The sequence below is a fragment of the Hyperolius riggenbachi genome, chromosome 3, assembly GCF_040937935.1.
Source record: "Hyperolius riggenbachi isolate aHypRig1 chromosome 3, aHypRig1.pri, whole genome shotgun sequence".
NCBI classification, from domain to species: domain Eukaryota; kingdom Metazoa; phylum Chordata; class Amphibia; order Anura; family Hyperoliidae; genus Hyperolius; species Hyperolius riggenbachi.
Genome location: NC_090648.1, coordinates 467977636 through 467994364, shown reverse-complemented (window position 1 = coordinate 467994364; position 16729 = coordinate 467977636). Strand labels below are relative to the sequence as shown.

The window sequence follows — 16729 nt, the reverse complement described above, 5'->3', positions numbered from 1 at the left end:
CGCGCGTTTGCACGAACGCGGCGTTCGGGTCCCGATTTTCACTGGCGTTCAAGGAGCCCCTGGAAGCTACATGTTGCTTCCAGGGGCGGTTAACCGCGACGGGTAATGTCCCCCTAGGGGAAGAAAAAACGCGACCGCATCCAAACACAACGCGAACGCTGCTGAACGCCCGAACGCATTGCCACCACGACGCCAACGAACGCGACGCCTCCAAACGTCCGTCTGAACCAGCCCTTAGACTAGAGTGTAAGCCTTTGGCAGGGGTCTCCCTCCTTGTGTATCCTATCTGATCCTGCACACAGAATAATAGGAACTAATCAGATATGTATATCAGACTTTAAAAATACGAGTACTGCTTTATTGAAGCAGCACAAGTAACTATTTTTTGTATTGGTTTATTTCATTTTTGTGGACTAAGCACAGCTATTACTGTATATATAAATTATTTATGATGACTATTAATCAATCTCTCGTGGAAAGAAAGTATTGAAGATTCTTGGGTTCATCATGGACAGTAGCCTGCTGTGCGTGCCGCATTCTTTTAGCCGATGAGCAGGCTCCTTCTGCCATGTCTGATGCTGACCCAGTCACTGATCTACAACACGCCAATGTAACAACCTTGTAATGTGGGTTGTTGCAAGCTGGAGAACCTCTTTGTTGTTTAATGTCTTCACGTCGTTCATTAGGTTGAAATACTACACATTCATATAGATCTGCTCTTAATTTCCATTCAGCAGTGATCGCTTATCTGGTTTCTTCCTAGTTTATCTTCTCGAGAAGCTTCATCTGTGCTTTGCCTTTATGCTTGAGGGTATTGTGCCAGTCAGGAACCAAATTCACAGAGCCTTACTGCTGCCACTGAAATGCTTCTTTTGGTCAGGTTATCAATTTTGTTTTTTTACGTCTTTTTGGCAGCAGATCTTTTGCTTCACACAGGAAAGGCAACACTCGTACACTCTGTTTACTAAACCACCACATCCATGCCTGGAGGTCGGACTTAAAGTGATCCTGAACAGACCTAAAAAATAACATACTGATCTTACCTGGGGCTTCCTCCAGCCCCTCCATAGACTGCGACGTCCCTCGGCGTCCTGTGGGCTTCTTCTAGTCTCCTGCTGGTGGCTCTGTTAGCTGTGCGACTTGACCGGGAGTCATGCAGAACTCCATTAGTGTTCTGTGCATGCATGGTTCATTCTTACGTGAACTGCGCATGCGCAGATTGCTCACAGCAACGGGCGCGTGGACGGGGCCACACATGTGCAGTTGTGCATGACTCCTGGCCAAGTTGTGCAGCTATTGGTGCCACCAGAGGGAGAACAGAGAGAGCCCAGAGGACGCTGCAGGGCCTTACGGGCTAGGAAGGCTGGAGGAAGCTTCGGGTAAGTTCAGTATGGCACGTTTTAAGGTCTGTTTAGGGTCACTTTAAAATGTCCATCAAGTCTACATAAAAATACATTTTTTGGGGGGAAAGATGACAAACGATAGCTGTTGGTTACGGCATACCAGTAACATAACGTATTCAAGGTCCCGCCGTAGTGAAGCTGGAGGCTCATTTCCCAAGTGGAGGCTTAAGTTGACTAAACGGCAATCTTCGTCTGCCCGATTCCTAAGCTGTTTAACCTGGAGAAACAAAAAGGTTTTATTAGTACAATTTCCCATCACAGATTCTCCTCCTGACTAACGTTCACTACACTGGCAGATCCTGCGATACTGAAAAATCCCCATTGCAACAAACACTGACTCCACTGGCAGTTCCTGCAGCATTAAAACAATAACCAATAAAGAAGGCAGAAGAAGAAGAAGACAGAAGGGTGTCAGGGAAGGGCAACTTGAGCAGTGTGAATGCTAAAGGGAACCAGAGGTGAGAGGGATATGGAGGCGGTTTATCTCCTTTTAAAGAGACACTGAAGCGAAAAAAAATATATGATATAATGAATTGGTTGTGTACTATGAATAATTACTAGAAGATTAGCAGCAAAGAAAATATTCTCATATTTTTATTTTCAGGTATATAGTGTTTTTTCTAACATTGCATCACTCTATAATATGTCCAGATTACACAACACTCAGCATTCAAAATAAGTCTTTCAGGGCCCTTTTCCACTAGCAATTGCTAGCGTTCACGCTGAACGCTAACTATTGCTGAATCGCAATTAGCGGCGATTCCCCGACGTTCGCGGCCGCGATTTTGCTATGCTATGCACTGCATAGCAAAATCGCGGCAAAAGTCGCTCCGCGGCGCGATCAAGTAAAAAACGAATCGCGGTAGTGGAAATGACCTACCGCGATTCCTATGTTAAAAAGCAAACCGTAGCGATTGTAAAATCGCTAGCGGTTTGCGTTTTTGCGATTCAGCCAGCGTTTGCGCTGGTGGAAAAGGGCCCTCAGAGCAGTCTGTGAAGTAATAAACTCTCCTCTGCTAGAGGAAAAGTAAACAGTTCAATTACAGTTGAGATAATAAAAGTCAGATAACAGCCCTCTCCACGACCAAGTTGGTCGGAGAGCTTAATAGCTTTTTTGCATAGAGATAACAACTGGAGTTTCTCAACTCTTCCTGCACTGGAAACAATTAGACTGATGTATCTGATCTTAATGGTTTTTTTCTTAGCTGTACTACACATACAAATCATAATATCATCATTTTTTTTCGCTTCAGTGTCTCTTAAAGAGACTCTCTAATCTAACTAAATCCCCCCAAACTCCCTAGGGGGCAATCCGGGCAGCGCTTCCATGAGAGGCAGAGCTATAAGCCGCAGCTCTGCCTCTCAGTGCGTCTGTCAGCCTGGATCGCCGCCTCTCCCCTGAAGGAGAATATGTTGATGGAGACAGAGTTTGGTTAGTATGGTGGTCTGTGTAGGGGGCTACTGCTGTATTACATACAATGGTCACTGGATAGGAGATCAATATTGGTATCCTGCAGCATTATTCTACATTATTGATTAGAGCATCATTTTTGACTTTATTTATTGTTTGAAAAAACAACAAGACATTGAGCCATACGCAATTCACCATTCTCCTGAGTTTTCTGCTAGGAGATAATTTTTCATTTTCTATTTAACCACTTTATCCACCACTACAGTATATCTACGTCCTCTGTGACTTCATCTAAGCCACGAGTCAGTAGATATACGTCTTGTAGCAGAAACAGTGCTGTGCAGGATTGGGCTTGCTCCTGTGTACATTTCTGGCACTATCTGATGCAGCACTAATTGGTGAATGGGAATATCTGTTTCCCGAGCTTATGAGATTGATTTTTACCATTAAAAATACTTTTATTTTCTCAGTTCATAGTGAAAAATACACCTCTGTAGCTTTATTTCAGAATCCAATATCTTTACCATAAATTGTGACTGGAACATAATCTAAGTTTTGTGATAAGCAGTAAGTATAGCCAAACAAAATTTGTGTTTTTTTATCTACAGTAGCACTTTTTATTTTTAAACTGGAATTGGTAAAACTGAGAAATAATGCATTTTTTTTCATTGTTTTCCCATTAAAATTCATAGAAAACAAAATTGTTAGAGGGAAAAAATGGCATACAATGAAAGCTTAGTTTGACTTGAAAAAAACAATATATATTTCATTTCTGTGTCATAAGTAGGGATAAAGTTATTTCTGATTAAATAAGGACATAGCTAAACTGTCAAAACTGCTCTGGTCCATAAGTGGGAAAAAAGGTCTGGATGCAAAGTGGTTAAAATAACTTTTCAGCACCTTGCAATTGAAAAGGTACCAAAAAGCTGGTGAAAAAGTACTGTCAAAATTATTTTGAGTATTTTCTTGCTTGCTGGTGGTTTAAAGGGCATTTTATTAAAAAAGTTTAAAAATATCACCTAGGAGAAAACTCAGGTGAAAAGGTGAATTGCATATGGGCCATTGACTAGTAACACAACCCAGTAGACCAGCCTTTCTCAAAAACTTTTTACACATAACTTATGGATCTCGAGGAACCCCGGCATTTATTTTGCAGGAGGCAATTCATCAAGCATTACCGCATTCGGTAATGCTGAAAACAGCTGAGTTAACGGAGCACTTAAGAAAATGTTAATTCATCAAAGCTTTTACCGAATGAGAAGCTGAAATGACAGAGCAATGAGATAAATTACCGACTTGTGCTCAACACGTCAGCAAATGTCAGTAAATGTTAATTCATCAAGGTTACCACATTCACTAACACATTCGGTGTTTATCTCCAGCTCTCCCCTGTCTTTACAGGCTTTGAAAGCCTTCTGTGTGAATGTTTTCATGATTAACAGGAGCAGGCAGCCAATAGAAACAGCCCCTGTTCTCCTGCAAGTGCCGCTGATAGGTCACAGGCTTCTCCACACAAGCTTCCAGACCCCCCAGGCAGTGAGCAGAGAGAATGGTGGTGTAACCCTTTGAGTCCCTGTTTGAATATGCAAAGATGCAAGTGGTGAAATCACCAAGCATGGCATTTGTAATGTCTCCAGGAAGTTCATCTACGTTGTGGCAAATAAGTAAAAGGTTAAGAAAGACTGATGGACAGATTCAGAGCAGCAGAGGCAGTATAAGTAACAGTAAATATAACACGTTTACATGCAAAGGGATGTCTGGATGCCTTCTATTGTTATCAGCTTGTAACAACACAGAGACATTCCAAGCTGCTCTGCACCACTCTGCTGTTATCTAACAGCCTTTGATGAATTGAAGCCGTAGTACTTCGGTAACTTAACGAACCTCTACCACATGTGTGAAAATATTGATGAATTAGCACAGTGAAGTGTAAAATACCGAATGCGGTATTTTAAGGACTGGGATTTTGTTATCGAACACCCTTTGATGAATTGAAGCCATGGTCTTTAAAAGTAGGTGTGGCTGTTTATTTCACTACCCCTATTACACTGCTACTCATTATACTGGCCTCAATTCACGGAGCATCATCAAACGTTTATCAAACACTTTATCAAACGTTTGATAATTTACCTCATGGGTAAAATCTCATTTTAAAAATTCACTAAGGTGTTATATATTTATCGAATGTTTTACCGATAAAACGTTCAACAAATATATAACACCTTAGTGAATTCAAAATGAGATTTGACCCATGAGGTAAATTATCAAACATTTGATAAAGTGTTTGATACACGTTTGATAATGCTCCGTGAATTGAGGCCGCTGTTTACTTATTCTAGTACTTTTCATTAATGTGCTTCTTTTCACAGTACCCCCTATTATAATGTGCTCTGGGAGAAAATGCCAAGGAACCCCTGCAGAGTATGGGGGAACCCGTTGGTTCCAGAGAACCCTGGTTGAGAAAGCCTGCAGTAGACAGTGCAGGGCCTATAGCAGCGACATCTAACACAATTCAGAGGTGAGATAAAAAAATACATCTGAGGTACAGTACATATATTAGAATATGTAAGAGCACAAAATCAGAGAACATGAGACATAATTGAGGAACCATACGAGTGTTATTTTAATACACAATTCCACTCAACGCCAAAAGAGGGAATGGATGTACTGTAGATGTGTGTGTCTATGACTCTCCTCGTCGATGTTCTTCATGACATCTTCAGTTTTTGGATTATCCACAGGCTTCCCTCTAGAGAGGTTAGCATCTAACGTTTGCACAGGTACACTTTAAAGGGACTTTAACCAAAGGTTTAAACTTCATTACAATCAATAGCTGATGCCCCCCTTCCCATGAGAAATCTTTACCTTTACTTAAAGCAAATCCGAGATGAAAAACTAACTAACAAGTAACTTTGTCTATATATCTTATCTAAAGTTTAGATTGTTTACACAGCAAATCTAGCTGCAAACAGCTTTAATAGAATATGATTTTTCCTTCCTGTGATACAGTGACAGCAGCCATGTTGTTTGTAAACATTACACAGAGGCAGGCTTATCTGTATCTTGAACACTCAGCCTGTGGAAAAAACCAAATCCCCCCTCCTCCCCTCTGCCTCTGAAATCAATGGCTAGTAACACCTCCTCCTCCCCCTGCCCAGACTGAGCTCCCATGAGCCCTTGCTACTGCCAAGGCTCTCTGAAAACCTGTGGGCGTGGTTTATTTAGTTTATAGGGAATTAGAGTATTAAAACAAAAACAAAAAACTATTTGGCTTGAGGAATGCCCTATAAACAATAGGAAAGGAACACAATTATGCAATGAGTAAAAGTTCACCTCGGATCCACTTTAAATAGATCATCAGGAGGGTCTGTGTGGCTGATATTGTGGTAAAACCTCTCCCACAGTGTGATGTCATGCAGGGCCGGATTTGTGGGCAGGCCTCCGAGGCCTGGGACTAGGGCGGAGCTAAGGAAGGGGCGGGTTAAACAGGCAAGCAGTGTTACCAATGGCCATGCATGCCATTCCTCACAATAATGCAGTGGCCAGTGTCACTTGTCTGTCTGCAGCCGCCCACCACTACTCTGAACTCAGTTGCATTGCATATCTGTGTGTGCAGGGGCAGCTGCAGACATGGACAGTGCGGGTGCTTTGCTATTTGACAGGAGCAGTGGCCTATTCATTACAGCCCTTCCCGCTGTCAATCATGCTTCCCTCCGCCCCTCTTTCAGTATCAGTCTATGGAGGAGGAGGAGACAGTGCAGCCCGTTGTATCCCCGCCCTCCTCCTTGCTCCTGCCTATCAGAAATTCAGAGGGGCGGGGATACAGGAGATGATGGAGGAAGGAAATCGGCACGTTCGGTAAGTTATTACTATACTACTTCTAAGAAGCTCTGATGCAGGCTGCACATGGATAGCTGCACTTCCCTGCTTCTCCCCTGCTTTGTGTCTCACTGTCCTTCTCCATTACTGGGCATCTGCTGTATACGTCTCTTCTGCTCTTCCCCAGCACTCCCTCTCTCAGTAATAGCGCTGGGGAGATTTTTCCGTGCCGCTGGGAGTGATGAATGGAGTGCAGACCTCCATGAAAGAAATAGTAAATTAAGCTGTCTAGGCAGGAGAGGAGGCTGACAGGGCAGCACATTGCTCAGTGACAGTTAAAAAGTTTTAAGCCATTCACATATAACATGCACCTAGTGCAAATGCATTTGCTGTACAGTGCTGCAGAAATACAAACCAGTGTGTGACGCCCCCTACCACTGACACCCTCTGTAGCTTTCCCTCCATGGCATGTCTGATCTAAACTCTCCTCTGTTCTTCATTACAGCTAGGTATTTGAAAGTGTACCAGAGCTGAAAAGTAAAAAGATTTTATACCTGGGGCTTCCTCTAGCCCCATCCACCTGGATCGCTCTCATGCCGCCGTCCTCCGATGTCTGCAGCTTCGGTACCAAGTCCCCACACTTCCGTCAGAGCCAATCTGGTGTAAGAGAAATGCGCTGTTTGCGTATCTCTCCAGCAGCCGCTGGAGAGATACGTAGAGGCAGCACTTCTCCTGCGTAGCTGGCCGCAATGACGTCAGTGGCGGGACCCGGTTCCCGAAGCTGCAGGCAGCGGAGGATGGTGGCGGGGGAGAGATCCAAGCAGATGAGGCTGGAGGAAGCCCCAGGTATGTATAAATCTTTTTACTTTAGTCAGCTCGAAGTCCCTTTAAAAGAAACCTGAACTGAGTAAAATTATTTAAAATAAACACACAATGTACCTGCAAATTAATATTACATACTTACCTCGCCGTCAGTTCCTATCAGAAGCTTACCATTATCTTCTTACAGTGATCCCTTCCAGTTCTGACAATATTTTGTCAGAACTGAAATATACCAGTTGCTTTCAGTTATATATCAGCTGCTGTCAGTTACAACTGAATGTGCTAGGTAATGTCCATGTTTCCCTATGGCTCAAGTGGGCGATATTACAGTGTAACAGTGCACTGACCAGAAGCTGTTATGGGGTAATGGCCATTTTCAGCATGGAGGACCGAGAATTCCATTGATCACAGTGGACAAACAGGACGCAGGAGAGGAGAAAGAGATTGATGAGTAGACTACATAGGAGGTAAGTATGACGTGTTTATGTTTATTTTTACTTTTAATTTTCAGTTCAGGTTCTCTTCAAGGCTCGGTTCACACTCGAGATAAAAAACCAATCCGCATAAAAATGTATTCATCGAAAAGGGAAACATTTTTAAACATATCAGTTTTTTATCCACCTTTAGCGTGCAGTCAATGAGAAATGTCCATCGATACGGTAAAATCGTTGCAGACCCAAGTTTTCGGTTTTGTCAGAACGGATCCATAGGTTAACATTGGATCCGTTACCATCTGTTAGGATCCGTTCCGTCACAGTCTGCTAACAGTCCTTTTTTTTAGTGCCAATGTAAACCAGGCCTTAGCTGCATACTTCTTTACGGCTCTCAGGTGTTCTTGCATGTCATGTGACATGTCAGATGCTGTATAGAAGTATGCTGCTGCATAGCTCCTGCTGCAGTGGAGGAGGAAAGGTGTGTGAACCAGTCCAACTACAGTATTTAAAGAGTATCTTTAGTGAAGAAAGTGCCCCTATAGGATACTTACCTCTGGAGGGGGAAGCCTCTGGATCCTAATGAGACTTCTCTTGTCCTCCTTAGCACCCCGATCTAGCACTGGCCCCCTGAGAAAGTCTGCACAGGTGCACTATGGCTTCCACCGCTTGGTTGCCCTGAACAATGCCCTTCGTGCAGTAGCTGCTTTGGTGGAAATAGCCGAGCCCGATCCGGTCCACTCTACTGCGCCGGCAACTTGCACCTGTGTAGTAGAGCGGACAAGATCGGGCTCGGCTATTTCCGCCCAAGCAAGAAGCTGATACTGTGTCTGGGCGAGGTTCGCACTGTAAATATTATGGTGTCCATTTCGCCGGAGGAGCCAGCACTGGATCCATGCTGCAGAGAAGGACAGGGGAAGTCTCATTAGGACCTAGAGGCTTCCCCCTCCTGAGGAAATTCCCCCTCCCATGACCTGCCACAAATGTTTTAAAAGTATGGAGGAGCAGAAGTAAAGAAGACAACGGTTGGTCGGTGGGTGGGTGGGTGGGGGGGGGGGGGCACTTGATGACAATGGGCCTTGGGCGGTAAAAAGTACAAATCCGGCCCTGATGTCATGACCATGGCCCTGACAGTTTGCCGTCTGTGAACCTTATTGCATTGTGGGAAATAACATATTTTTCCAACTGCCAATCAAGCAGTATCGCCCTCTGTGCATAGAACTCACAGTGACGAACATTTCGTACAGATCACCTGGCAGAACTAAAGATGTCACTACCAGTGATACATTTCGGAATGTAAATCAGGGAGAGGAAAGATTTTACAATGGGCAAACGCGGAATAAATAACCTGTAAATTAATATTGTAAAAATTAAGCGGTTTTATTAAAGTTATTTTCACTACAGTTCCTCTTTAAGTACAAGTACACTGACGTGTGGCGTCTGCCACGACTGTGTGGCGTCTTCCACGCATTACTTAAGATGAAGCGGTGGGATGGAATAACAAACCTTCATAGGCATCCGCGTGAGGAAATCCGTAATGAGGGTGTGAATCCTGCGGCTGAAGAATTCATCTTGGGAGAAGGACTCCGCCCCCACCACAGCCTCAGTGAGAAACAGGAAGACGTTGCCACCAATGGCCATCTCAGCGATCGCTTCATCCGCCTCCGTGAATTCTGCTAGAGCTGCGAGGCGACAAACAACATGAATGGAAAGAGGAGACCCCCAAGTACAGCTGGATGCAGAGCCACTGGGGCCCTGATCCAACTAAAAGCAGAACCACTGAGGCCCTGAGCCAACTAGAAGCAGAACCACCGAGGCCTGAGCCAACTAGTAGCAGAACCACTGAGGCCCTGAGCCAACTAGAAGCAGAACCACTGAGGCCCTGAGCCAACTAGAAGCAGAACCACTAAGGCCCTGAGCCAACTAGAAGCAGAACCACTAAGGCCCTGAGCCAACTAGAAGCAGAACCACTGAGGCCCTGAGCCAACTAGAAGCAGAACCACTGAGGCCCTGAGCCAACTAGAAGCAGAACCACTGAGGCCCTGAGCCAAATAGAAGCAGAGCCACTGAGGCCTGAGCCAACTAGAAGCAGAGCCAGAGGCCCTGAGCCAACTAGAAGCAGAACCACTGAGGCCCTGAGCCAACTAGAAGCAGAACCACTGAGGCCCTGAGCCAACTAGAAGCAGAACCACTGAGGCCCTGAGCCAACTAGAAGCAGAACCACTGAGGCCCTGAGCCAACTAGAAGCAGAACCACTGAGGCCCTGAGCCAACTAGAAGCAGAACCACTGAGGCCTGAGCCAACTAGAAGCAGAACCACTGAGGCCCTGAGCCAACTAGAAGCAGAACCACTGAGGCCCTGAGCCAACTAGAAGCAGAACCACTGAGGCCTGAGCCAACTAGAAGCAGAACCACTGAGGCCCTGAGCCAACTAGAAGCAGAGCCACTGAGGCCTGAGCCAACTAGAAGCAGAACCACTGAGGCCCTGAGCCAACTAGAAGCAGAACCACTGAGGCCCTGAGCCAACTAGAAGCAGAACCACTGAGGCCCTGAGTCAATACAGAACCTTGTGCTTACAGCCTCCATTACATTTACTGTAGGGATCGTCAATGAGATGCTAACAATTTTAGGCATATTTATACAGCTTGGAAATTGACTATACTAGTATCGGGCAAGTTAGGTGCACATGTGCTCTACTGCTTAAAAGAAACCTGAAGTGAGAAACATATGGAGGCTGCCATATGTTAATCATTTTAAAGTGAATGGGAACCGCATTTAAAAAAAAATGAGACAGATACTTACCCAAGGAGAGGGAAGGCTCTGGGTCCTATAGAGCCTTCCCGCTCCTCTCCTGGTCCCCTTGTTCCAGTGCTGGCTCGCCCGGTAGCAGTATTTGACTAAATTAGTCAAATACTGCTTTACCCGGCCGAAGGAGGCTTCAGAAGTCTTCAGGGAACCCGAGTGCTCGTGAAGAAGGCCGGCCCTGTACTGCGCCTGCGCAAGCACGCTCACGACTGTGCAGTATGGAGCCAAACGACTTCGGGAGGACACGGCTCCCGAAGACTTCCAAATACCCTTTCGGTGGGGGATTGAAACGGGGGGAGCCAGCACAGGATAGAGGGCACCGAGAGAGGAGACGGGAGGCTCTATACGACCCAGAGCCTTCCCTCTCCTTAGGAAAGTATCTGCTTCATTTTTTTTTTAAATGCGGTTCCCATTCACTTTAAACAGTACCAGTTGCCTGGCTATCCTGCTGAGCTTTCCGACATCAGTAATGTCTAAATGTTCACACCTGAACAACTCAATTCAGGTTCACTTTAGGGGGCGAGACACACCGCTGAGTGCTTTTCGATTCATTCTCATTTTTTGATAGGAACCAACAGCGAGATAGTTATGTAATATTAATTTGCAGCACATCATATTTTTATTTTAAATACTTGTATTCGATTCAGGTTCACTAAAGGACCACTATCGTGAAAAAAATGTAAAATGTGAAATATATGTAAACACATACAAATGAGAGGTAGTTTCTTCCAAAGTAAAATGAGATGAGCCATAAATTACTTTTCTCCTATGTTGCTGTCACTTATAGTAGGAAATTTGATAGAAGGTTTTGGACTAGTCCATCTCTTCATGGGGGATTCTCAGCATGGCTTTAACCTCCCTAGCCTTCTGATTGTTTGCGGCGCACGGCCGCGGGAGGGTTTTTTTTTAGCTATTTTTTTTTTTATCATGTAGCTAGCCTAGCGCAAGCTACATGATTCCCCCCTCCCTTCGCTATCCCACCCACCCCTCCGATCATACCCAACAGGAAATCCCGTTCTGAACGGGATTTCCTGTATGGGCTTCCCCCGTCGCCATGGCGACGATCGAAATGACGTCACTGACGTCATGACGTCAGGGGGAGTCCCAATCCACCCCATAGCGCAGCCTGGCGGTGATTGGCCAGACTGCGCAAGGGGTCTGCGGGGGGAGGGGGGGGGGACCCTCTTTCGCGGCGGATCGGCGGCGATCGGAACAAACACGCAGCTAGCAAAGTGCTAGCTGCGTGTTTGAAAAAAAAAAAATTATGCAAATCGGCCCACCAGGACCTGAGCAATCCACTGCGGCGTTACTGGACGAGCTGAGCTCGTCCGTAACGCTCAGGTGGTTAAAGGGAACCTTAACTGAGAGGAATATGAATGTTTCCCTTTAAACAATACCAGTTGCCTGGCAGCCCTGCTGATCTCTAGCTGCAGTAGTGGCTGAATAGCACACCTGAAACAAGCATGCAGCTAATCCAGTCTAACTTCAGTCAGAGCATCTGATCTGCATGCTTGTTGAGGGGCTGTGGCGAAAAGTATTAGAGACACAGGATCAGCAGGAGAGTCAGGCAACTGGTATTATTTTAAAAGGAAAAATCCATAATCATGTCAGTTAAGGTTCCCTTTAATTCTTCAAAATGACACTCCCTAAAAAAAGGATTTGTACAAAGATGCTGGCCAGTCTCCCTGCTCACTTTTTTTTCCAGTTGGACTGAAAATAACTTAAACCCTGAGAATCCTCCTTGAGGTGATGGGCTAGTCCAAAACATGTTGGTTCTGTCAGTAATAGCAAGATAGGAGAAAAAGTAATTTAGGTCTCATTTTACTCTGGAAGAAATGTACTTCACATTTGTATGTGTTTGCATGTATTACCATTTTTATAATGTTCACGATAGTGGTCCTTTAAGATGAAATAGAAGTATTAAGCCTTTGAAAAAAAATCTCACAATTTCTTAGCTATATTAGCTTCCATTTACTTTTCTGAAAACCGGACTAAATTTGACAAGCTGTTCGCAAGCTCTTTTGCATACATAACTCAAGTTGTTGTTTTTAACTCTTGCTGTACTGGAAAACAGAAAGGGACTTCGGGTTAATTCTTACCAGGGCTAGTATTATATGTACCTATGTTTATCTCATGGTTTCACTTCAGGAACACAACAGGCCATCTTTTAAATTCTGTTTCTGCCAGAACTTGGGCTGCTAGCAAGGAGTAGGCAGCAGTCACAGAGCACAGAGGAGCAGGGGGTCCTCTATCATTTAAGGCTGTGAGGGATGTTAGTAGATGCTATTAACCCTTTAGCAGACAATTTATTTAGACACTTGTGAGCTCTTCAGGCCAATTTATTTTAGCACTTTTTTTTTTTTTTTTTTACTTCTTATTTGTTACATTTCCTTGCTACTAATTAGTGTCACTGTAATGTGCATTTATGGCCACTTGTCACTAGGGGGCAATGTGAGACAACAAAAAAATACTTCTGCTTTCAGTTTCTATATGTTCTGCTAGCAGAGAGACATCAAAGCAGTCCAAGAATTTGCAGCACAACCAGTTCTGCTGGCTGAGGTCAAAAGCAGAGTACTTATCTCAAACGAGATAATTCCTAAGAAGCTGCTAATGGGTTAAGAGTCAATAAGAGGTATATAAAGCCACCACGAGTCAAGGCAACAGACTTCAGCTAAGAGAGGAATATATTATAAGAGTGGGAGCAGGGAAAGGATCAGTCTGTACTGGCCACATACCTGTAACTTCCGATAGCTGTGATATGCTTCGCAGAGCGAGTGCCCATGCCAGGCGCACAGTGGCCTGTAACCCGGGTACATTCCATGGTTTGGGGTCCTGCAAGCGATGGTGAATAGCTGTGATGTACTGCCGATCGTTGAGAAGCGGAGACTGCTGAATGAGCTCTGTAACAATACAGAACAAGAAATTAGCCTCGGATTAAAAGGCTTACAAGCAATGGCAATACAAATACATGCGCAGCAATTTATAGGTGGTCTCACCATCGCGGTATTCTGTTCCGTGTTCCAAAAAACTCATATCCAGACAGTACAGGAGGGCCATGAGGAGGTACAGGTTCACAATGTCCAGGGTGCCATCACCTTCCACATTCACTTTTTCCAGGTGTCCAATCAGAAGCATGGTATCGTCCTTACTCAGCGCAGACTGGCAGGCCCAGGAATAAAGGCCCTCAGCCAATGAATTGCGACAATCCTTTATCCGGTCTGTCACCTGGGGGGATAATAAAAAACTCTTAAAGGGAACCGAAAGCGGTATATTGAGGCTTCCATATTATCATAGTTATTTTGGTTGAAAAAAGACATACGTCCATCGAGTCCATCCTTTTAAACAATACCAGTTGCCTGGCATCCTGCTGATTATTCATGCATCTGTAGTGTCTGAATGACACACCTGAAACAAGCATGCAGCTAATCCAGTCTGACTTCGTCAGAGACATCTGATCTGCATGCTTCTTCAGGGTCTATGGCTAAAAGTATTAGACCGGTTTGACACCTGGCCAGAGCGTTAGGGTGCGATGCTCCGCCTCCTGCAATGCACCGCCAAAATATTGAGATTCATATGAGCCTGCGGCAGAGTGTGCAGACAGCGACATATGCATAGTGCGACTCCCCCCCACTCCCTTCGCCCAGTGACGTACTCGCAGCTGGACAGGAAGTACATCACTGAGATTTTCGGCTTCCCCGTCCTATTGGCGTCATTCCGCAAACGTGCCGCCAACGTTTCGCCCATTGACTTACACGCAATTGGTCACTGCGGAAGTCGGACGATAACACACTGCTGACTTTGCGGTGGCGAATCAGACATTTCCGGCGCAACGTGACCAGGTTAGTGTACTAGGTCCCATAGACTTTGATTGCTGTTGCGTTAATCTGCGTGCAGAAAGGATAACGCAATGCAAAGAAAGAGGCTTAGTGTGAAAGGGGCCTTAGAGGCAGAGAATCAGCAGGACAGCCAGGAAACTGCTATTATTGAAAATTAAATAAATGCCTTTAATGGGAACTTGAAGTGAGGGGGATATGGAGGATGCCATATTTATTTCCTTTTAAACCATACCAGTTGCCTGGCTGTCCTGTTGATCTCTGACAGCACTAATGTCTGAATCACACACCTGAAAAAAAACCACGTGGCTAATCTACTCAGACTTCAGTCAGAAACATCAGATCTGCATGCTTGTTCAGGGTCTATGGCTAAAAGTATTTGAGGCAGAAGATCAGCAGGAAAACCAGGCAATTTGTATTGTTTACAAGGAAATAAATATCATCCTCCAATAGTTTTCCCTGGTGGTCTAGTGATGCCCCCTCTCCCTTATAACAATATCTCCCTCTACAGAGGTAATCAGATCTCCTTGACTGACAGCTCTAGACATTACTTTCACTTCAGGCTAATTCCCCACCTCTTTCCGATGTCTCTCATTGCCCAAGCCTCGTGCTTTCTGAAGTTTGTCAAACTCATTGTTCACATCTATCTGAGAAACCAGGGTGAGGATCTTCTGAGTGAGGCCGCTCTCCATCAGGTCATCAGTGAAGCGAGTGGTCATGGTCACCACCTCCGGACTGTAAAACAAAGTATTAGGGTATTAGTAGTTGGGTAGAAAAAAAGACATCCATTAAGTTCAATAAGAAAATAAGGTACAACACCAGCCTGCACCACCACATATCCCTGTTGATCCAGAGGAAAGTGAAAAACTCTTACAAGGTTTGGACCAATTAACCCAGGTAAGTGAAACTTTCTTTTCGACAGTTTAGGCTCACTTAACTAAACAACGGGCACTGCTTAAAAAAGCAGTGTGGTAGTGATGTAGCGCTACGGCCATACTTCACTAGCGCGGCCGCTACTATGTTAATGAACGTAGTAACTACCGTATTTTTCAGACTAGAAGACGCTCCTGACCATAAGACGCACCCAGATTTAGAGGACAAAAAACAGGGGAAAAATATATACTAAACCTGGTGCATCCATGGTGAAAGGGCATCTTGGGGATTATGTACCTCATGCCCTCTTGTGACTCCCTGTGTTCTCCTCTATGCCCCCTTGTCCTCTGTTTGCCCCCCTGTGTTCTCCGTTTGTCACTGTGTCCTTCCCTGCATGGGCACAGTACAGGTTCATTTTGGCAGGCGTTCACAAGTCAGGAACTCCCTGCATCTGGACTATAAGACGCAGTGACTTTTTTTCCCCACTTTTGGGGGGAGAGAAAGTGAGTCCAAAAAATACAGCAACTTACCTCAGGAGGGGCCTCCGGATCCTCCAGAGGCACTTTCCCCCGTCCTCCTCCACCAAGCTGTTCAGGAACAAGGACCCCGGCCACACTGTGCCTGCGCAGTAGCATGGACCTGCTTGGGCTTTGGTGGAACAAGGCGAGGCAGGTCGGGTTCGTGCATCTGTGCATGCGTGAGCCATCGGCAAGCGGTTTTGTGGGCGGGACAGTGCTGTAACGGGCTGGTGGAGGAGGATAGGGGAACGTCTCTAGATCATCCAGAGGATTCCCTCTCCCAAGGGAAGTCCCCATTTGGGGTACTTTTTAAGGTTTCCTTTAAAGCGGACCTGAACCGAATTAGTCTCTCTGCTGTGGCAATCACCTGACACAGCTGAGGGATCAAATTACAACTTGTGCTTAGTCACAGATGAGGGGGAATTAAACTGGCTAAACTCTCTACATACATAAAGGGTGCATTTCTCTATCTTTTCCTTCTGTCCTGTGCAAGAGTTCAGGTCCACTTTAAATAATAAAAAAAATAGTAGGTAGCATACTGGTAATTCTAGCATAAAATGAAATGTACCTCAGTCCTAGCGTGAAGGTCCTCCCTTTCCGGGACTGGATGAGAGTTCTTAATGAGTTGGCTATACACATCTTCCCGTCCCAGTATAGGAGGACGGCGACCAGTCCGCGTGTCAGTCCAGGAAAGTGCGGCTGCTGGTGTTCCCCTGCAGACAACATGACAGATTCAGATGACCCTAGGAACCCTTGTGAGCCAGCAAATCACAATACATGAATGAAGTCACACCCGTTTCGCTCGCTGGAGTTAA

At 45.2% G+C, this 16729-nt stretch overlaps 1 protein-coding gene across 2 annotated transcripts in view; it reads right to left on the bottom strand.

The window, feature by feature from the left end:
* The window catches only part of NUP205 (nucleoporin 205), a 100259-nt gene that overhangs the window by 64240 nt on the left and 19290 nt on the right, over positions 1 to 16729 (bottom strand). For both annotated transcript variants that reach the window (XM_068277971.1, XM_068277972.1), the window contains exons 4-9: positions 16483 to 16627; positions 15099 to 15258; positions 13687 to 13915; positions 13426 to 13590; positions 9393 to 9568; positions 1504 to 1620 (exon numbers count right to left, since the gene is read on the bottom strand). In XM_068277971.1, the coding sequence (XP_068134072.1) occupies positions 1504 to 1620; positions 9393 to 9568; positions 13426 to 13590; positions 13687 to 13915; positions 15099 to 15258; positions 16483 to 16627 (992 nt within the window). The remainder of the gene's footprint in view (positions 1 to 1503; positions 1621 to 9392; positions 9569 to 13425; positions 13591 to 13686; positions 13916 to 15098; positions 15259 to 16482; positions 16628 to 16729) is intronic.